The 22,662-nt window shown below is 39.0% G+C and overlaps 1 protein-coding gene and 1 long non-coding RNA gene across 4 annotated transcripts in view; both read left to right on the top strand.

The window, feature by feature from the left end:
* The first annotated feature begins 1,686 nt into the window (after positions 1-1,686).
* Positions 1,687-15,028, top strand: LOC146378687 (uncharacterized). Of its 3 annotated transcripts, none has more exons than XR_014801487.1 (4): positions 1,687-11,396; positions 11,678-12,349; positions 12,682-12,758; positions 13,943-15,028. It is a non-coding gene; the product is annotated as an uncharacterized LOC146378687 (long non-coding RNA). The 3 variants fall into 3 exon arrangements; XR_014801488.1 differs by having other exon boundaries at positions 1,693-11,396; positions 12,199-12,349; XR_014801486.1 differs by having other exon boundaries at positions 1,695-12,349.
* Positions 15,029-16,750: 1,722 nt separating this feature from the next.
* The window catches only part of LOC146378686 (uncharacterized), a 38,458-nt gene continuing 32,546 nt past the window's right edge, over positions 16,751-22,662 (top strand). Inside the window, exons 1-2 of the mRNA XM_084941604.1 lie at positions 16,751-16,851; positions 18,887-20,371. Of these exons, the coding sequence (XP_084797730.1) occupies positions 16,846-16,851; positions 18,887-20,371 (1,491 nt within the window). The 5' untranslated portion in view covers positions 16,751-16,845. The remainder of the gene's footprint in view (positions 16,852-18,886; positions 20,372-22,662) is intronic.

Here is a 22,662-nt window from a genome sequence, read left to right as displayed (position 1 = left end):
TTTCTTGCACATATATGGAAGGAAGATTCCAAAGGAGATGGGGGAAAGAGATGATTGTTACACATTGGGGCCAGAGCAGAGGCAGAGACAGAATTAAGGTGTGGCCGGATTTGATACCATATTTTTAGACAGGGAATTGCAACAGGGTTATCTGTATATTGTCACAGGGAAACAGGAAGGGATGAAAATAATAATGGTGAAAGTGAGGTAGAGAGACATGATTGAGCCTCAAGGTAACACCAAGTAGCATGAGGATCCTGTTACCCTGGATCCTACCCTGTTAAAGTGAGGCTGAAATGAACTAGTAACATGGACAGTGTCATGGTGGACTGAACGGACTGAAGTGCAGACTCGAGGAAAAAGTGCAAAAGGTTTATTACAGCAATAATAAAAAGTGATCCAAATGTAATATTGTATTTAACGTGTGTTAAGTGAATCTGAAATTATTCGAGAGCTAAATTTTAAAGGATAAAATACAAGCAAATGAATTCATTTTTAAACTATAACATTCAATTTCGGTTTAGTGATGATCATTTTCAAACCAATAAATTGAATTTCAAATTAGGCTAATTCATATTCAGTTTTTAAAAGCATTTATTCAAGTTACAAGTCACATTCAATCTGAGCAATTTAAATTCGAATTTAACTTATTCAAATTCAGTTTCTGATGGCACAGATTTCTGCCCATATCCACCTCACTTCCAGTCAGTGAAGGAAAACCTCTGGAGATGAAAGGCTTGAACACATCTATCTCTACTGCTGGCACCTTGTAAGACAATGGCTTACAAGGTGCCAGCACTGACACTGTACTGGCCCTACAGCAGACAAGTTTCTTATGTTTTGGGGCATTAAGTGGAGAATGTCCATGACCTGCGAGCCATACCTTCAGCCCCACCTGATACCTGGGGGTGGGTGTCCTGCGGCAGTTAGCATACTGGTGCGGGCGTTCGACTGAACTGAGAAGCCTTTCCAAGGCCTGTGCCCAGATGTGTTGGCATAGTTGCAAGTGGTACTGAAATTAGGGAACCGCCAGATCTATATCTGCCTCTGGGAAAAGCGGTGGTTGATATCCTAGGGGTGCTTCGAAAGGCGAGGGACCAGTAGCAGAGGCAGTGAGAGAATTGTGAGCAAGCTCTACCTATTTGAGATATGATGACCAGGTTTCCGGGTTGTGAGAGGTGATACAGCGGAGACCGGATTCCAGTTCCTAATTCAGTCATTCAGTTAGGCTGTTGTTTTGGGGTTGATAACCAGAACTGAGACTGACCGGGCCCTGAGTGCCGAGCTCAAGGACTTCCAGACCTGTAAGATGAACTGGGGACCACAATCTGAAATTATTTCAAAAGGTTAATTTGTCCAGAGCAATGATGTGAGCTCATTTGGAAAACCTGTCAACTATGGTGAGTATAACAGTTCTGCCTGAGGATGCGGGAAGGCCATTGACAAAATCCAGTGCAATGTGCGACCAGGGTCTGTGTTGGAGCAATCCGGTGGGGTGTCGATTATGGTGTTTATTCAGGCACAGATTGAGCAGGCAGCTGCATAGCTCCTCAGATCCTTTTTAGGGACTCCCACCAAAAGTGATGCGTGAATAATGAAATGGTTCTACTCACGCCAGGGTGGCAGGAGAATCTGGCGGTGTGGATCCAGTTGAGTATGGTGGCGAGGGTGGATGTGGGAAAGTACCGAAGGTATTTGCTGCAGTAAATACTGTGGAACTGTGGATGGGCTCAAAAGGTGAATTAATAAACAGCAGAGGATACTTATTTTTGACAGTGATTTCATTCAGCCTCCGGAAATTTATACAGAGACAGAGTGTGCCGTCTTTTTTTGAGCCAAAAGATAAAATAAAATGTGAGTCTCCTGGGGGTTGCTTGACATGACCAGACAGACACGTTCGGTTGGATGAGTTATTATGGATGCATTATTACGCCAAACACTTGATTGTTCAGAGCGGTAACCGGGACAGGTGGGTTTAAAGGGATGAGTGATAGATGCAGTTGGTTCGCTAATTCCATGTCTATGATGTTCTGTTCACCCTCTGAATCTAGAAGGGCCTGTAGTGACCGAGTGACCTGGTTTAGGCTAAGTTTTACTGGTAGCAATAACCAAGGTTTAGAAGAGGTCATGGATCTGCTATCCGTATCCCCAAATTTTACCGGCGGCCAGATCCTTTTGACCCAAATCCTTGAAAGAGGAGTCCCATGAGGCTAATTGATCCCTTATCTGATCATTCAGAGCTTGGAGGAAAACTCTAACAGTTTCTTAGCTGTGCTGCCCTCAGAGACGAGGTGAGAAAAGGTCTTTCTCAATTCCCCATGGAACTCATCATACAGGCAGGAAGAAATTGGGTTGAAGGAAAAATATGACTTTAACCCATTAACTGAAATATATTGATCATATTTAAGGTTGTAGGACTTCTTTGAGCTGTCTTGTAAGAATGGGGTCTAATAGACATATTGATAATTTGAAGGAAGTAATTATCAAAAGTTAATTCAGAAAGCTCAGATGGTTATGAATATTTTTTGCCTATTGTCTATCTTCTTCAATCACTAATAGTAAGATGTTGTAGCTATACAAGCTTTTCTTAAAAATAAATATAAATAAAGCAACAGATTTTTTTACTGGTTAAATAAAGACCTTTTAAATTAGTGAGACACAATTTCGTCTCCAGCTCACAGGTTATCTGTGGTTTGTGAGTTATACCAGGCAGAAGAGCACCTCTGATTTCAGGCTTTAGCCATAGAATTCAGAGCCATACACAGTGAAGATATAACACTAACAAGATAATCAATCTCTGTTGGAGTAGAATTGATGTAGTGTCAGAAGGGGCCGAAATGCCAGTACGTGGGGTGGACCCAAAAGTAGACTCAAGGGACAGACAAGTTTGTGAGAAAACAAAGCTTTATTTAACTTGGGGTTTGTGATGCTGAATATTTAGCTGAAGCAATAGCCTCTGGCATGGATTCAACTGAAAGCAGAGAGAGAGGACAGTTAATACTGAGCGGAGAATGGTTGACAGAAGGTGAGTCATGGCAAAGGTGGAGGATCAATGGAGGAAATATATCTTTAAACTTAGTTACAACACTTTCAGAAAGACGTCTATATAAGTGACGGTTGGAGTCGAAAGGGACCATCATTCTGAAGGAGGAGTCTCGTTGTGCTTGGTTAGCCTGTATGACTTCAGAGGCAGCTGATGGCAGTCCCAATGGAATGAAACTCTGACTCAAAGACTCAGTGGGATTTTGGCAAACCATCAGACGACTTAGCTCTACTGACACTGTAGAAAGCGGAAGTGGGACACTGCTGACACTTTGAGAAATGTTGCATGAAGGTTGAGGTTTTGAATTGTCTGAGTAGGGTATACAAGGGTAAAAGTCAGGCTTTTAAATGATGTGAATGTGTAATGTGAATCTATCTGGTTCTATAGTTGATGAATAGGGTGGAGTGGAAGATTACTGCTACTTTTCCAAAGAATAAGGTTTGGTAAATAGTTCAGATAGATAAATGCTTTATTGTCATACCATGCAAAGAAAACACATACAATGAAATTTACTATGCTGTTATCACAGCAGAATGTACAACCCCCCCATAAAATCACAATCATAAATATCACACAAAAACAACAATAATTACAGTCTGATCATAAAAGACAACAATTTTAAACAACTGCCCTTCTGGCTAATTATCTGAACAGTTTTGTCTGCATTGGCCTCTGCCCCTAGACTTTGCTTAGTAGGCTGGGCCATCTGGGCTGTTTTCTGGTTTTTTTTTGTTTTTTCTTTTTAATTTTACGTTGGCTGTTTTTCTGGGACATCTGATTCAAGATTCAAGATTCAAGATTATTTATTTGTTATGTGCATAGTTATACAACTATAACACGCAGTGATTGATGTCCTGATTTAACACACGGATGGCCTGAGGATAGAAGCTCCTCTTGAGCCTCTCCGTTTTTGCTCAGATGGTGTGGAAACTTCTGCCTGATTGCAAAGGTTGGAACAGTTTATTGCTGGGATGAGACGGGTCCTTCAATATCTGGGCTGCTCTGGACCAATGTCTCCTGGTGTAAATGTCCTGTAGGGAGGAGAGAGCAGCCATGCAGAAGTGTTCTGCTGTACGGATCACTCTCTGAAGAGCTTTTTGCTCCTTAACATAGCTGTTCCCATACCAGGATGCAATGTTCTGTGTGAGGATGCTCTCCACAGCGCTTGTATACAAAGTCCTGAGGATCACTGGAGAGACCCTGAACTTTCTCAGTTGTCGGAGATGATACAGGCGCTGCCTAACCTTTTTGGACTGGACCTGAATGTGGGTAGACCATGTCAGGTCTGAGGAGATGTGGACACCAAGATACTTGAAGCATGGCACCCTCTCCACTGGAGCTCCGTTGATGACAATGGGCTTGTAGTCTCTGTCCTTACTCCTTCTGAAGTCCACCACCAGTTCCTTGGTCTTGCCAACATTCAGCTGGAGGTGGTTATCCTGGCACCACGATGCCAGATTCTTCACTTCATCCATGTAGGCCGCCTCATCGTTGTTGGAGATGGCGCCCAACACCACTGTGTCGTCAGCAAACTTCACAATGGTATTGTAGCCATGGGTAGCCACACAGTCTGAAGTATAGAGGGAGTAGAGTAGAGGCGAGAGTGGTGCTTTATGGTGATGCTGACGGAGATGCACCTACCCACCCTCACCACCTGAGTTCTGCCAGTGAGGAAGTCCAACACCCATACACACAGACAGCTGTTGAGTCCTAGATCCCTCAGCTTTGTGAACAGTCTACTGGGCACTATTGTGTTGAACGCTGAACTGGTGGTATGCAGAACATGGGCGATGACGTACTCAGTGGATCTGTGGTGTTTGGGATGGAGGATGAGATGATGTTCTTCAGTAGCCCCTCAAACACCTTCATTACCACTGAAGTCAGTGCAACTGAAGGTAGTCGTTCAGGCATGAGGGCTTGTTGTTCTTGGGCACAGGGAGGATGGTGGATCTCTTGAAGTATGTGGGGACCACAGACTTTGCCAAGGACTCATTGAAGATGGAAGTGAACACACCTGCTAGTTTGTCAGTACAGCAACGCAGCAGACGGCCGGTGATGCCATCTGGCCCCACCGCTTTCCTTGTGCTCACTCTCCTCAGTGCCACTCGGACGTCATGCTTCGCGATGCTGATCACCGGTCCCTCACTGATGACGTCACCGTCCTCAGTTGTCAGGCAGTAGTTAGCATTAGCTGCCTGGCTAACCTCGAAACGGGCGTAGAACGTGTTCAGCTCATTGGTGAATGCAGAAACGTTGATCGGCGCTGTGTCCCTGGCTTTATAGTAGGGCTGGGTATCGTCACTGATTTCTAGAATCGATTCGATTCTGATTCACAAGGTCCTGAATCGATTCGATCCACGATTCGATTCGATTCAATTCAATTCAATTCAATTCAATTCAATTCAATTCAATTCAATTCAATTCAATTCAATTCGATTTGAATCTGGGAAATTTTGCCTCAGACAGTCAGAAATATTATAATTCAGATCAGTACATTTACATATTTTTGTATCTATAAAAAGGAAGCTGACACTTTCCAGACTTTATCAAAGGTGTAAGCATCACAGCAGATGCCTTTGTGTCAAAGTAGCTGAAGATAAAACACAGAAAAACATGAAGGTGATTTTCCTGGCCTGGGATTTTATAAAAATATTCTGCAGTACATCAATAACGAAAGAAAACCATTAATCAACATATGAACATTACCTCTGAAGTTACAGCGGTTTTATTAGAGACACGGCTAAGCGTTTTGCATTTTGTATAATTTTAAAAAATTTAAATTTGTTCAGAAGCCTATTGAACGGCAGAAATTAGGTTTTCTTTTCGGAAGTAAGTAAAAGAAAAAAAAACATCGGCCGACAGCGCTGTAAGAACGGTAGTCTTGTGCGTAACAAGCAAGCGAATAATGCAGAAAACAGATTTTGGGGATAGACAGGAAACTGTTCTTGAAGTACACTGAGAAAGAGAGAGAGCTGTGCATGAAGTGTGTGGTGGAAGCAAAACAGTAAAAGTAAGAGGGAGTCCATGACGATGACAATGTTTATGTGAAGCTTAGTTTGGATCTTCTTTTGCTGCTGGTTCGGTCAATATTGTTTGGAGAGAGATAAAACTAACAGCTTTAGAATCAGCGCAAAAAGGGCGTAAAGACAAAGCGCAGGCCCGCTGAAACATCAGAATCAGCGAGCTGTCGGCTTTCAGCCCCGACCGTGTCCGTGCCGTGAGAAAGTCGACATCTCACTGATTCTGATCTGCGGGTCCACGCTTTGTGTTTACGTCTTTGTGCAGAAGCCTGTACCTGCTCTCATTTACTGTTTTAAATGTTTGGTGGTTGTCAAAATTTTGTGACGTTTCACCTGAGATTCTGGAATTTTGGGCAAAATACATTTATATTAAAAAAATTGATTCAGGATTTTAATGAATCGATATCACGTTATCCAAGCCAGAATCGATTTTAATCGATGAATCGATTATTAAAACCCACCCCTACTTTATAGTCCGTGATTGTGCGTAGTCTGTGTCACATGCTCCGTGTGTCGCCCAGGCGGAAGCAAGACTCCACGCGCTCCTGATACCAGTGTTTGGCATCCCTCACCGCGTGCCGCACGGCGTATGAAGCAGTTTTGTAGGCGCTCATATTGCCAGACGCGAGACCTGCGTTGTAGGTGGCGGTCCTGGCGTTCACTGCAGCGCGGATCGATCTGTCTGTTTCTGGTTCGGGAATGTCACGGCTCTCGCAGTGGGGATGATCTCCTCCATTAGCATGCTAATGAAGCTTACTGCTACTTCCATAAACCCATTGATGTCAACTGCACATGCCCTGAACATGTCCCAGTCTACGTCATTGAGCGCGTCCTGTAGTGTTGGGCAGACCAGCGTTTCAGCTCCCTTGTGGTTACTTCATCTCTCTGTATGTGTTGTTTACACTGAGGAATTAGGAAGATGGCATTATGGTCAGACTTCCCAAAAGCTGGGTGTGAAATAGCTTTGTAGCCCTGCTTGTATGGCGTGTGGCAATGGTCCAAGATTCTGTCTCCCCTTGTCGGACATGTGACATGTTGGTAAAAGTTCGGCATGACTTGTCAGAGGTTTGCTTTATGAAAGTCTCCTGCCACAATGAGGGCTGAACCCAGATCCTTGTTTTGAAATGCACTCAGCACATAATGTAGTTTAGACAAAGCCATACCTGTGTCTGCTTGGGGTGGGATGTAGACCACCGTGGCGTGTGAACTCACGGGACAGGTAAAAAGGGCAACACTTAATGCTCAGGTATTCCAGATGTGGAGAGCAGCCGCTGGAGAGCGTAGAAATGCTCCTGGTGTCACACCACTTTCTGTTTACCATAAGACACAATCCTCCACCTTTGGTTTTGTTTGCCTCTGCCGTTCTGTTTGCACGGAGCACAGAGAATGAATCAGATGCAGTTACAGCACGGTCCAGCATGGCGGGGGTCAGCCATGTCTCAGTGAAGCACAGAATGTTGCAGTCCCTCATGTCTCTTTGGAAGGTGACTCTTGCCCTCAGATTATCTAGTTTGTTCTCCAACGATTGAACATTACCAGCAGGATATTGGGCAGAGGTGCACAGTGTGCCTGCTGCCTCAGTCTGTTCCGAACGCCAGCGCGTTTCCTCCCGGCGCTTCTTTGTTCTTCGCCTCGGGTGAGCGTCCTGTCCATTGTTGTTGTCCACACCGCGTAGTATCTCAGTCAGCCAGGGTTTAAAACTGCCCAAGATTACATGTGCAAATTGTTATCGATGTTGAGAAGTGATCTGCTGTCGTAAACTATAAATCTAGAAGATTTTGGAATGTATAACAAAGCAATAAATAAGTAAACAACTAAAAAGGTGCATAGTCTGTGCGCAGTGGTCAGGAAGGCATCTGGATGTGGCCGTGCCATCTGAGAAGCCATCTCTTAAGGGGGATAAATAAAGCTGCAGTTTATGTTTTGTTTCCAAAGTTCTACAGTGCTAAGTGCTCTTAAATCTCTTTTCACCTGTTTATCAGGAGTGGGGCAGTGGAGGTTTGCCCAGTGGTGCAGCGGTTTTCTCTGTGAATTTCACATTCTCTGTGGCAGTGTGCTCGGTGCTTGCTCAGATTTGAAGTTTAATTTTTCGCTGTAGAAAGAAGTTTTCAGTGGACGCTAGAGATGGCACGATACCACTTTTTTATGTCCGATACCGATACCGATATCATAAATTTGGATATCTGCCGATACCGATATGAATCCGATATAGTGTGTTTTTTAATCAATAAAACTGTTTTTTTTTAATATCTTGCTGCTTTTTGTATAAGTTCATACTCAAGTTTAAAAAAAACCCCACTAAAGCTATTCTGTTATACCTGTATGCAAAAAGTACACCCAAAATATTTCATAGTTCAGCAAAACTGATCAATCTAATAAACTTAAACCTGCTCCATCCTCCCTATTCTGGTATTTTAAAGAGTACTTAGCAGAAATATTAAGCAACCTAACTAATAGGGTTCTAAAACTCCCAGCAAAAAAATAAATAAATAAATAAAAATAGGGAACCACCCTTCATGATGCTTAATCGACGTAATCAACTATAATTTGATGCAGTGTGAAAAAAAAAATACACAGAAATCAGTTATTTTTCAAGAATAATTAAATAGATTCAACATCTTTCTTCAACAAAATTGCAGACTGCACAGATGGTACCTTCCCAAAGGAAAAAGTACTATAGCTTACTAGGGTATATTAGACTTAACAGTTACTATATACAGTAATGGACTTCTATACATTTTACATCAGATTAAAACTTTGGGTGTAAGATTCAGATAATTATTTATGAAAAGCTCGACATTTTAATTGAGAATAAGAAAGAAAAGTATGTCTTTGTGCCCCCTTTTCCCTGTTCATGCCCTATCGGCCCCCCTGGCTAAACTTTGCTAGATCCGCCCCTGCACGGTTACCAGCCGTCAGCTGCGTAGAAAAAGATCCTGGTGTAGAAAGTAATATTAAATAAATTCTAACAACAACTTATCAAGCTTAAACGTGCTGCTGTTATTCAGGCGCTGGTTTCCTCTTTCTGGCACGAAGTGGGCGATAAACAAACAAGAGAGACGGACTCGCGACAGAAAAGCCGATCAGCTGATCATTGATCAGTTTCACATTGAAGTAGCAGCAGGAGAGAGAGAGATATATCGGTTGTTAAGCTTAACGCGGGAATGCTTTACAAACATTCAGAGATGAACTTACACACTTGCTTTACTTCTCTCTGGGATAACTTCCTCGAAGATGAAATGCCGGATTGCTAGCGAGGCTACAAATACACACAGCCACTCTATCACGTGACCCGTACTCCTGCGATGTGCTACGGTTATGAGCCAAGTTACGCCGTGTCGCAAGTTTTGTGTGGTGCTTTTTTGATATTTAATGGATCGGATTACATTTTTTTTATTTTTCTCCGATATCCGATCCAGTAATTTATGTCAGTATCGGACCGATACCGATACGTAATATCGGATCGGTCCATCTCTAGTGGACGCTAATGTGTTTGTCACTTTTTACGGAATCAAACTGAAAGTAATGTCAGTACTTCCAAGCTTTTAATGCTACATGGTCGTACTCTCTCCCGCACTCCATATTATCCATTGTTGATCCACACATGTCTGTTGCTGCCACGGACGTCACACGCTTGTACGTCATTGTCATGTGACACTGTCACAAACAAAATCGCAGTTTAGTAACGCAGTAACACAGCGTGCTCACGGGAAAGTAACAGTAATCGAATTACTTTTTTGCAATAGTAATCTCTTATTTTACTTGTTACTTAAGAAAAAGTAATCGGATTACTGCCCATCTCTGCCTGCAAGACAAAACAGAGAAACAAACAACATACAATTTTGCTATGATGTGTGTGTCCACTCAAGACCAGCACCCACCATCCCCACTACAAATGGTTGTAGTAGTACCCGAGCAGATGGGCCCCTAGACTTGAGCCCCAACACCAGTAATCCACTCAATCTCTAATGAATAAAAAATTACAAGACAAAGTAGTCTGTGTCTGAGATAAACTAATGCACAACCTACACTGTAAAATGTAATTCTAGATGTTTGTTATTTCAACATATTATTCTATATCAGTTTGACGATAGATGACTGAAGTTATAACATAGAATTACAAGTTAAAAACGTCCCAATTACACCAAAAAAAGCTAACTTGAAAACTCATGTCCAGCTAAATCAGCAACTTATGTGAACTTGACAATGTGGGTAAGTTGAGCACAGCAGGATTCAAAACTGTCCCACGTGACTGCTATCGAGGTGCATCATGGGGAATTGGCAGTTAACGACATGCTCACTTTACTTGGACGTTTTCTAATCGTCTTCTTTGGAATATGCTTTCATGGTTATAACTATAAGGAAAGAGAGCTACAAAAGTTGGAACATGTTTTGAATTTATGGTATGACATGGGTTTTCTCTTTTACCGAAATGTTTGCTTTAGCTAATGTAACTTTAGCCGACAAGGTCCAGCTTGTGAGTCATGACCAAACTTGACCTAATAAACTGACATATGGCCTTTTTTATGGGTTTAATGTGGCACTGACCAAATCACAAGTATTTTTTCCGCTAGCTTTAAGGTTGTGCACTCAACCACTGTTGCGATATTAGCAAGCTAACTCAGCTAATTAATAAAGCTTATTTCATATTGTCTCTGTACTTGTAAATTTCTTTCAAGTTCACAGGCTGTTGTATTTTTTTGGAAGTTCATTTTGGCAATATTTCCAATAACTGACTGGGTTCAAAAAGAACTTTTTGGCAGGACTGCTATGCTTGTTGTCATCTGTTTACCCCTATGTAATCACTTAAGTTGTTATTAACTGCTGCATGCTAAGCTGCAAGAATGCACTGAGGATTGAGACAAAATATGGTCTACAAACCAGCATTATATTAGTTTTTATCAGATAGTCCTCCAGTGTGTTTATTTTTTGCTTTAATTATATTGTGCAGTTATTTGTTACCCAGAAATGCTTTATGCTTAACAACAGCTCACTATTTTAACTAATTTTGAACTCTTGTGATCAGTATGACTAGATTGTGTGAGTTTCCATACTAAAAGAGCTGTAGTGATAAAATAATTGGCATAAGAGACACTGATTTTTGGCATGGTATACTGCAGAAGTTTTTTTTTTTTTTGCATAATTTACCTTTTAATTAAACTGCATTCCCTGTATTGTAACAAAACTAACATTGTTTATATGTCAGAAAATTAGCAAACATGAATAAATGGCGAAAACAATATAATTATAACATATATTTTTATTTTACTTATTTTAGGTCTGTGAAGCCAAACTTGATGCTGGGGATTTATTTTTGTCAGTGGAGTCAAATGGTAAGTTACAATTTGTGCATTTTGTCATACTGGAAACACCACAGATTATATTGTAACTTAATAGCTCTGTAGAACAAATGATATAAAGATTGTAGTGTCAAGGTACTTCTTAAGAAGTAATATTGCCCTATTGATGATCGCATGCAGGTGGCATAAACTAAATATTCAGACGTGCTACCAACAAATGATTCATTAACAAAAGCAATGGGGCAGACTGTTTAGGTTCTTGTGGTTGTAATAACATCCATAACTGCAGGTTTGTCATTAATTTGTTTTCACAGGTCTAGATGATCACATCTGACTTTGTCATTTAAATGAGGTGGACTTGCAAACTTTGCACTCTTTTGGGTAAATTGCTGTCCACTACATATACACAGAATGTGCACAGTATTTCAGATATAAAAAGGGAGTATGTAATGGACTTGCTGGCTTTAATGTAAAAAGCCCGTTGTGTAACTTTAATGAGGCAGTATTGCTCATCAAGCTAAACATCTGAGGAATAAGGAAATTGTTACTTGTCCTTTTACTCAGTGTTCTTTTAATCGCTCGTTTACTAAAGTTTTACATCACATAAGTCATTTTCACAATCATTCTACTTTAAAAGATTTCAAGACAGAGCATATTGTTCTCTGAACTTCCTTGTTCGCTGAACGGCAGGTAAAGTGCATCTTTTTGTTTGTTTGCTTTTGTGTGTTTGTGTTTTCTCTAATGGTCCTCAGATGACGGTTTGCTTAAATTTGGGTCTCAAAGAATATTTTTTTATTCTGCCTGTACTCCCCACCCCTCTTCTTCTATTGCTCAGGTTGAAGCAGAATTTGCCCATCTTACATCTGTTGACCTGAAAGGGTTCCTTTTTGCTATGCTTGACCATTATGGAGAGGTTCGTGGAGCTGTACACAATCAAGAGCAGCATAGGAGGGCTAACTAGGCTCATAAAATGCTTCGGTGATGATGTAAGTGTTCAACTGCGAAATCTAATCCTTTGTTTAAGTTTTAGGTTATCCAGTTCAACTGATGAACTCATTGAAAGAAAGCTGATAAGTAAAGTCTGTCATCATATTTCACAACTGGACATTTAGTGTGGTAACTTTTACTGTGTATATTGGTGGTAGGTTGGATATCATATTCTACTTGAATGTCCTGATAAGCCTGATTCAAAATCTCCAATGATAATCATATATTGATGGAATTATGTATCAAAAAGCTGTGAATTTGGAGCTGTCTACATGCTTCATAAACACTGTTTAAAAAGTGTTTTTGTTTTCTTTTTGACTTCTATGACCAGAGCCCTACACAAAGGAAGAGGACAGAGGACCTCATTTTCTAAAGGAAGATCCCTCACACACTTTCAAGACTGTGGAGGTTAGCATTGTTCTTTTAGTAAATTTAATAATGACAGCACCACAGTGGATTTTAAATTAAACATGTGGCATCTATGAAACAATAGATGCCACATGAAAACATGTGTACTTTTTCCTCACCAAATGTATTATTACAAGATCTTTGACACTGGATTTGGTCTGGGTTTCAGAGAAACTAACTGGCAAGCTAGCATTGATATTATTAGTGTCTTGTGTTTATTCATGTCTTCACCAGGGTCTTTGACATTTCGCTGCTGTACTGTTCACTTCAGCTTTACATTTGATTTCTCACATTGTATATTGTAATGGCAGATGGCAGAGATATTAGGATATTTAAGGGGCTACAGTGGCTGCTACAGCTGTGGGGGGCAATACTTTGGTGAAATGTCCTGGACCCTGGAAAAGAGACTGTGTAGACTGGGTAAGTAATTAAAGGTTACTGGCCCAGAGTCATTGGGCAGCTGGGTAAAGGTGGATGTTGATATTCAGTGCCAATTATGCAACCTGTTCAGCCATGTCTATATGCTCTTTTTTTATGCTGTTAATATAGGGGGAAAAATAAACTTTAATCAATAAACTGATTAAAGAAGCATTGTCTATGGAGCCACAATCTGATCCTGTAGTGTAGCTGCAGTTTGCACATTTCATGTATTCTCAGCCAGATTTGGTTTAGAACACAGCCAATATTTAGCATAAGTAGATTTAAATTCACACACACTGATGATGGCAAGCTACATTGTAGCCACAGCCACCCTGGGGTGCACTGACAGAGGCAAGGCTGCCGGACACTGGCACCATGTGTGTGAATCCACCCATGTGTGTGAATGACTGAATGTGTAAAGCGCTTTGGAGTCCTTAGGGTACTAATAAAGCGCTATACAAATACAGGCCATTTACCATTTAAATTGAAAATTTTGTTTGAATTCTGCAATTGAAGACATGCTCAGTTATTTATGAACATGGTCTTTGTTTAAAGCAAGAAATGGATTTGTAACATGGGGGTGCATATCTCATTCTGAAAAAACTTTAACAACTAATAAGTGTTACCCAAAGCCAATCAGCATCATCCAAGGCATCAGTATGGCTCTTCTTTGGAAAGACATGAATTCTTAAGCACGAGGGATATTGTGTAATTGTAATTGTGTAATTTTATTTTATTTGTTTTGTCTTTGAACCCTTTTATAGCCGACAGGTATTGAAGACACGTTTTCTAAGAGGATGAAAGTTGGCATTGTGATGGTGAAAGAAGAAGACATCATCGATGTGTTGGTTGTCCTTGAGGCGGCAGTAATCCTGTCTAATCTGAGGGATGTCTCAAGTGCCATTTCCATGCTAATGGGCCTTCTTTTTGCCCTCAACATAGACTATCCAACGGAACTTAAGGGCATCTTTGAAGTCATTCAGAACGTCCTAATGAACATTGGTGGAAGGCAGTGCATCTCAGTAGTGCATGGTCTAAGAAACAGACTCTCGCAGAACGCCAAGCAGAACTGTAATTGTATGCTCACAGCATACAATTGCCTTAGCGTTAAGGACAGTTTTTATTTTACTGTTTGTTTTTTTATTCTTGCAAGTTCTCATTCTCACTTTTGTATGTCACTAAATGACTACACTTTACATTCCAGATTAGACAATTACTCATTTGTTCATGGTTTAAGAAACTTATGTGAACAACAATATAATGGTGGACTCTGCAGATGCTTATCTCATGCAAGTCAGTAGTTTTTCCTTTGTTTTGCAATTGAGCAGACTCAAACTAATGTTTCTGAATTATTCATATTATCAAATGTTTCAGAAGCATGCACTCATTTTCAGAGATATTGGTTCTGTGGAATTTGTTGCAATTGTAAACGAAGACAAATACAAGAGTTTGATGTCTTAGTTGTTATAAACTGATCTTTACTGTCACTTATCAAAGGTTTTGTACTATTTTAATATTTCAAGTTTTATGCTAACAGGTGTGACTGAGCACAATGAAGTTTAAAAATTTTGCAAATGTAAAGAATAACTTTTCTAAAATAGCAAGTGTCCCGTTGATACATTACATTAATGCAGACTTTATGTTGTTACTTCACAAGAATCACTACTGCTCCTAAAGTATTGGTCAGAATTTAATCTTTACCCAAACTGGGCTCAAGACCAAGTTCAAATTTATTGTTTCACAGGGAGCAACCTTTGAGTTTTGATGGATTGTGAGCCTGATGAGCTACGTCACTGATTTTTCTGTTTCTCAGATGAGTAAGATGGCACAATAAATGGTGAATGTTGGGTGCTCATGAGTAATTGTCTTGTCATGTTCTTAAAACAAACTTTCTGCCTGAAATGATCAGATACACTTTAATGGAATCTGTGGGTTTTTATTTTTTTGTGTGTAAACAACAGAAAATTAATTGAAAGGAATGTAGATATTTAAACCTGAGATCCAAGATAAACCTAACAGGTAGTTTTGCTGAAATGGATGTTAGAAAGCTAAAAAAAAAAAAAACTTAAGATGTTCAATACACATTTTTTTTTACATCCAGTCAATCAACTCTGATAATTAAAACGAAACTGATTTACAAGTTCACTCAGCTACCTTAAGGAGCTCAGTTAATTAATAAACTTAAATCAACTTAACTAACAGATTATGTTAGTTAAGCTAAAATAGATTCCTAAGTTAAAATAACTACTAAAGTATTTCAATTAACTAAAAAACCCAAGTCAACTGAACTAGGACAAGAGTTTAAACAATAGATTATTTTAATTTAGCTGAAAGGGTTTTCCCAAGTAAAAATGACAATTAAAGGAGTTGAACTGACTAACAAATCTCAGTCAACTAAACTAAGACGAAAGTTTAGACAACATGTGATTTTTCATCAACATAACATTTGGTTGTGTTACAAGAACAAACTCTATTTCTTGACTTAACTTAAAATTTTAAGGCAGCCCTTTACCTGATATTTTTAAGTTGAAACAAGTTATATTTTACAGTGCACCTAAACTATCTCAAACGTCACCAACACTGCCGAGAAAGAGACTGAGGCCCAGACTCCTGACAAGAAACATCTGTAATATATTTTGTGATGAACCAATAAGTTGCTACGTATTTTATGTTCAACTTTCATAAATTTATAATCTCACTCTCTCTCTGTTTTTCCGTCTGTGCACTGAGCAGAGGAGGAGGATGAGGCAATGCCTGCAAGACCATTAGAAGTATGGCAGCTTTTCCTTATCTTGTCTACAGTTGTAACCTTTCAGCTGTTCAAGTTGTTCTGAATAGTTCATATTTCTGACATATGCAATTAAAACTGAAATATTTTCACATGGCTTTTTTTTCCTGTAAAATGGGAGACACTTAAAATACAGCCCAATCCCCAAAAGTGAGGACACTGTATAAAATGTGTAAGTCATTTAAACCACTCTATGATTGTCTTAGAAACAGTAACAGTCATACTAAGTTATATTTATAAAATATTTTAAGAATAATGCAATTGCAAAGAATTTGTGGTTTTGATATACCACTTTGTAAATAGCAACATGGTCTCCTCTGAACCTGTAGAACTGTGGTTTTCCTGTATTGTCAGATACAAGTATATGGTGTATGTAAATGTTGTTAAATACCGTATTCCCTTTTAATGCGGGTTTCAAGTCAAGGTTTTATTAGTTTGAACAAATTCTGTACATAATCACACTGCACACTACTTTTCACAAGCGATTCCTACTAAAAAAGCTAGCAGATGTTATTTGTATCTTTAAAATGTTGGAATACGGAAGCATAGTAAGCACACAAGTCTGTGTGTTTTGCATACATGGAGAATGGCTCTATGCAGCCAAGTATGGACCCCACCCTTATCAGCTAAGACCAGACTCAGGGAGCATGACGTTTTTGCAGCCAAACATTAACTATTATCCAATTAGACACACTTATTGGATGCCATGTGTATCTGATAATCAAAGTGGTGGTGTGGACAGAGAAGATATACAATGTTTAGGTCAGATTAGTCCTCACTTGCTACACTTCCACAGAACTGCCGTCAAAGTAAACCAGCACAGGACTCTCAGATGACCTGCTACACAGCTTTGTTTTTAAATTTACAAGGCAAAAGAACATGGAGGTAGGAGGAATTATATTTTTTCTACTCATCCAAGGTTTGAAGTGGGGACTGGGGGCAGGGAACTGGCATAGGATAGATAGAAGGCATAAAAACAATACTTTTGATTTGGTTCAATACATTGACTCAGTTTTACTAATATGTTGTAATTTTATTAGTTTTACATTCAGGATGTATAACTTATTTATATACATATACTTTGACTTAAAATATTTATAAGCTTTCACAGAGAGAAAGTAATACCTAATACAGTTATTTATCCAATAGTAGACTCACACTTGTTTGATAAACTCTGTATAGTAGCCAACACATTTATGTGTTGCAAAAAGATTCCTAGAAACGTTTAGAGCACAGGTCATCACTGGAATATCTATCTATATATTCCAGTTTTTTGTTTTTTTTTTATAAACAGCATAACAGAGTCAACCTATTAAAAAAAAGGCCACAGTCTTCAGCAAATAAATATGTTTTAAGAAACGTTTTAAACTTAGAAAGAAAAGAGGCCTGCCTAACGTGGAAGGGCAGATCATTCCAAAACTTTGGAGCAGCTACAGTAAAAGCACAGTTACCTCTAAATTTACGCTTAGTTTTTTTTTCACCTCAGACTTGTGAGTCTGTGTCATAATGGTAAAATTTGGTCTGGAGATATCTACTACAAATGCAGTTTTGAATACATTGCCAGGTGTGTTTCTCAGTCAGTTAGCAGAATTTGAACTTGAACTTAACTCATTAGTTGGATTAACATATGTTTATCTGTTGAAAACAAAGTTATGCTTGGTTAATTAATAGTTTTTAATGTTATTTTCACTTGTTAAATGAAAATGATGATCCCCCCCCCATGTAAAATCTTAAGTCATCAGGTTAATTCAATGCAAATTGGCTATGTTTACATTTAAAGTCTGAACATATCCAGTTACCTCTTGTTAAACCAAGATAATCTCATTGTAATTCTATTCCAAACAACTATATAACATGGTTGCAGCTTATGCATTTGTGTTAATCTATTTTTTCTCAATAATAATAATAATAATAATTATTATACATTTTATTTATAGGCACCTTTAAAGACCCTCAAGGTCACCTTACATACAAGATATTTATTAAAAAATTTTTTTTTTTTTTTTAAAAAAGTACAAGTATAAACAAGGTAAAAATGCAATTACAAAACTCAACTTCTCTGAAACACCTCTAATGCAAAAAAAAAAAAAAAAAAAAAAAATACAAGTTATCTTCATTTCAAAATCTACTTGAATATGATTTTAAAAAGCATTAAACAACAATCATACAGAGTAACACATGCAATGAAATGTTTGTGTCCAAGCTGTGGACAGGCTGCAGACGTAGCCGCGCTATGGTCTTGCAAGGAAACAGTCACATTCTTTAGAACACCGAGTTATATTGGCTCTTCTTAAAACATTTTTTTCTACATTTGCTATAGAACAGACCTCAGATAACCCAACTACATTATTACATTGTTGCCAAAAAATACTGTAAATGTGATATAAACAATTATGTCATTTATCCATCTTCTCTGTGGCTGGGTCGTGGGGGCAGCAGTCTAAGCAGAGAACCCCAGGTCTCCTTCTGCCCAGCCACCTCCTCCTGTTTATCCAGGGGAACTCCATTGTGTCCGTGGGTGTGCTCTGGGGCCTCCGCCCTGTGGGACACACTCAAACCACCTGAACTGGCTTCTTTCAATGTGGAGGATTAGCAGCCACCCTTCAGAAAAAGCTAATGTCATGCTTGTATCTGCGATCTTGTTCTTTCAATCACTACCCAAAGCTTATGACCATAGGTGTGGGTAGGGATGTAGAGCAACCAGTAAATTGAGATCTTCACTTTTATATTTAGCTCTCTGTTCACCATGATGGACTGGTACAGCATCCACATGACTGCAGTTGTGGCCCCAATCCATCTGTCAATTTCTGGTTATCCCTCTTGTACTTGTTATCTTCCAACACAGTATGAGTTTAGAATGTCTTGTCATTTGTTAGTTATGGTTTGGCCACTTTGTTTATTCATTTATTTTTACCAACAGAACAAAGACAGCAGGATGACAACAGAATGGAACTCAACAATGGAAAACAGAAAACAATCAGATAGCAAACAAACAAGAACTGACATGAAAACCCAAAAAGAAACTATAAAAAGACAAAGGCAACTGATATGTCAAGCAATGGAGGAGATCGAACAACTCTGGAGACAGACAGAAAGAAAGACAAATGAAATTGACTTCTTAAAGACAAAGACAGAGGGGCAACAGGAAGACATTAAGAGACTGACATCTGAAAAAAACAAACAGCACCTACTATTAAAGCAATTTAACTTCCAAATAAAAAGTATAACTGAGAAACTCAAACAAAGCAAAAATTCAGTTGCTAAGGAAAAAACAAACCTTCTGAAAATGTGGACTAAAATATACCAAGAGAAGGATACTCTGGACCGAAGACGTCAATACTTCATCAATGAGCGACACAAGCTAGACACTATAAAAGCTAGTAAGACAGAATCACCAATAAGGGAGGAACCCAAAGAGCCCCTTAATAAGCAGGTAAAGCGGGAACTGGATATACTGGAGAATGCAACTGAGAAAAACAGGGAAATAATAGTTGAAGTAAAGAAAGTTAAAGAAAAAATGGAGAAAACTAAAGCAAACATACAGCAAGCATTAAAAATAAATAAAGAGGACATTTCAAAAAACAGTGAACAAATTAACCACATTAAACATATTATGTATGTAAAGATCAACATGGTAAAGCACAGATGGGCAAGCATTACAAAACAGGCTGAAATGAAGAAAATTCACATGTATAAAGAAGGACAGAGAGAAAGAAACGATGGAAAAGCCACATTTGACACAGTGAAGAGAAAACTGTGTAGAATCCAGGAAGAGATGGAGAAACTTTGGGATGTGCTGGAAGACAGTGAACAACAACTGGAAGTGACTCAAAGTGCAAAGCAGCAGCTAATGGCAGAGAACAATCACGTGAACATCAAGATGAATATTGATTATCAAAAGCAACAAGATTCAGATCTAAGCTTTAAAGTGACACACATCCAGCCTGAAAGAGATGACTTAAAGAGAGTTGAAATGAAACCAAAGACAGGAAGGGAAAATGTAGAAAAAGACAAACCAAATACTTACATGCAGAATTTGATCTCTGAGGAAGAAGAAAACAATGAAGTGCTTTGTAACAAGGGTGAAGAAACAAAGCAGAGCATGAGGGACTTTACAGAAGTAAAGGCTCAAACCAAATGGACAAATTTTCGAGAAAAGCAAAAAAGAAGGGAGCTTGAGCGTTTTCTGGAGAAGATAATGAAAGAGAGGGATGAGTTAGAAATCATGAAGACAAAAATACAGCGACAAAAGGAAAGGGTTGAACAAAAACTGGAAAATACTGTCACTGAGATAAAAGTTAAAATAGAAAAAACTGGTGCAGAAATTAACAACACTTGGGAGAAAATGCAGAGAACCCAAAGGGAGATAGATAGTAAGAACCAGGAAGAAGCCAATAACTATATGGTAAGTATTTATTCTTTCCTTTTAGCTATTTCTTGTCAGGATCCCCTGATTATTATTGAACCTGCTTTTAGTTGAAAGACATTCAGTATTTTATAACGATTCCTTTATTTACCGACTGGAATTGTTGGAAGAAATACTCCATTAATTACTCCAATAAAACTGTAAAAAAGTAGTAAGATGCCTGGGTTTAACAGTTTGGGTTTAACTGAGCTTGAAATTGTAATTTGCGTATACATAATTTTTTAATATTCTGACAATTAAAGGGGTATGGTTACTGATATCCACATACTGTAGTTGCTATTGTCAATAAGTTGTGGAAATTATTCTAGCCATCCTAAAGATGATAAGAACTATCCAAAATCTCTGACTTTTTCTCCAATGTTTTCCACTTGGTTCAAGTATGGAATGTTAATTACATAAGTAATTTTACTGTATAAACCTAACAAACCGAAATGCAAAAGAATGTGTAAAAATAATCAGTTATGCATTGGGAACGGTGGATTTTGGAGTCAGTGGCGAAAATACCTCCTACCACCAGATGTGTTTTTTTGTTTTGGGGTGGGGGGGTGCCCTTTAAACATGGAAAAGATAGGCATACACCAGTGGCAGGCAATAGAGAAAGTAAGGTGAAGAATGATTGAGTCCACTTAAGTCGGCTATAGTAAAGTAAATTATGTCATCAGACGGTGGGCACAAGTGTCCATGCAGACATCTGTGTGCCTGTGTGTAATCAAGGCTAAGTCTGCTACCAGAATGGCATCACACTGTGCTGATAAGATGCTGATAATGTTATATTTAATTTAATGAAAAAAAGAACAGTCAACATTTACAATTAAGCATGAATAACTTCTAATGTTCATAATAGCAAACTCATTCCATGTCATCTTGATCCTTATCCATGTAAGGCTACGTCCACACGTACACGGGTATTTTTGAAAACTGAGATTTTCCGTTTTCGTTTTTTAAAAAAAAATCCCATCCACACGTAAAAGCCAAAAACGAAGGAAAACGCTGCTAGGAACATGCCAAAGCAGCAGGTGGCGCTATATTCCTATCCGTGTAGAAATGTTGGCCAATCAGAAGTCAGCCTGGGTGGGAAAGAGTAAACAAAGATGGCGCATAGAAGCAGAACTGAGTCCTATGTGTGGAGGGACAGCAACTGTGTAAGCATTTAAACACCGCAGAGTAAAATTAACAGTAATGGTATTTTGTGTAAGTCCACCATTGTAGAAATTCATTTCATCGAAACAATAACCTGGCGCACAGTGTGACGTCAAAAAATGCGCACACCTTTGATGCTGCGTTTTCTCCGTTTTTCTCGTCCACGTAAACGCAAAAACTGAGTTTTCAAAAATATCCACCCTGGCTGGAGTTTTTAAAAATCTCCATTTTCAGTGACTGAAAACGCCGTTTGCGTGTGGACGAAAGGTGCAAATGCATAGAAAAATCGGTGTTTTCAAAAATACCCGGGTACGTGTGGACGCAGCCTAAGTGACATAGAATATTTCTACCTTTATTGCAACTGCCAGGCTCAGGAGCATAGCAGTCTGTGTAAGATCTAGGGTTGGGCGATTGGACGAATATATCGACGATAGGCTCAGCCCACTGGCGATTTATTTGCCCATGAGTAAGTTTGCTAATAATGATGGAGCAAATAGAATCAGTCAAAAGAAAAAAAAAATAAAATATATATATAATAATAATAATAATAATAATAATAATAATAATAATAAGAATAATAATTAATAGTACTGGTTTAAAAGCACCCTCTGTCATCTGTGAGCAAATGCACCCTCCTGAGAGGGTGTCCAAATGCTTGTTGATGGAGCTGCAGAAGCTGGTGATAGCCTTGTGTGGTGGCGCGAATGAGGGATAACCAGGGAAGGTGACTAAGGGATGTTGACAACGCAACCTGAGAGGAGAGTTACACCTCAGGAAAGATTTTTTATAGCCAGTGTAGATGTTACACTATCTACCAAAGCCCACAGGCTAGTTATTAACAGCAGAGGTGAGGCAGATCAGTTTTACAAATCAAAATTTATTAAGAAAAACTACTAAAAAGCATAGAACTGAAATCAGAGAAGTTCTTAGGGTAGCAGGGCCGAGACTGCAAGACTGTTAATTAAAACAATTAACAAACAATGATTAAAACCACAAGGCTCGCTGCCACAGTGCTACCCTAGTAAAATAACTCGATAAAGTAACTAAACAAAATAGTTGAGACCGGCCACTTGAGGCAACCTACAGAGAGGTGTGCCCAAGGGTGCCACCAATTACTCACCCATGTAGTT

The sequence above is a fragment of the Perissodus microlepis genome, chromosome 10, assembly GCF_051167445.1.
Source record: "Perissodus microlepis isolate ML-2025 ecotype Zambia chromosome 10, ASM5116744v1, whole genome shotgun sequence".
Taxonomy (NCBI): domain Eukaryota; kingdom Metazoa; phylum Chordata; class Actinopteri; order Cichliformes; family Cichlidae; genus Perissodus; species Perissodus microlepis.
This window is presented reverse-complemented; position numbering and strand designations above follow the sequence as displayed.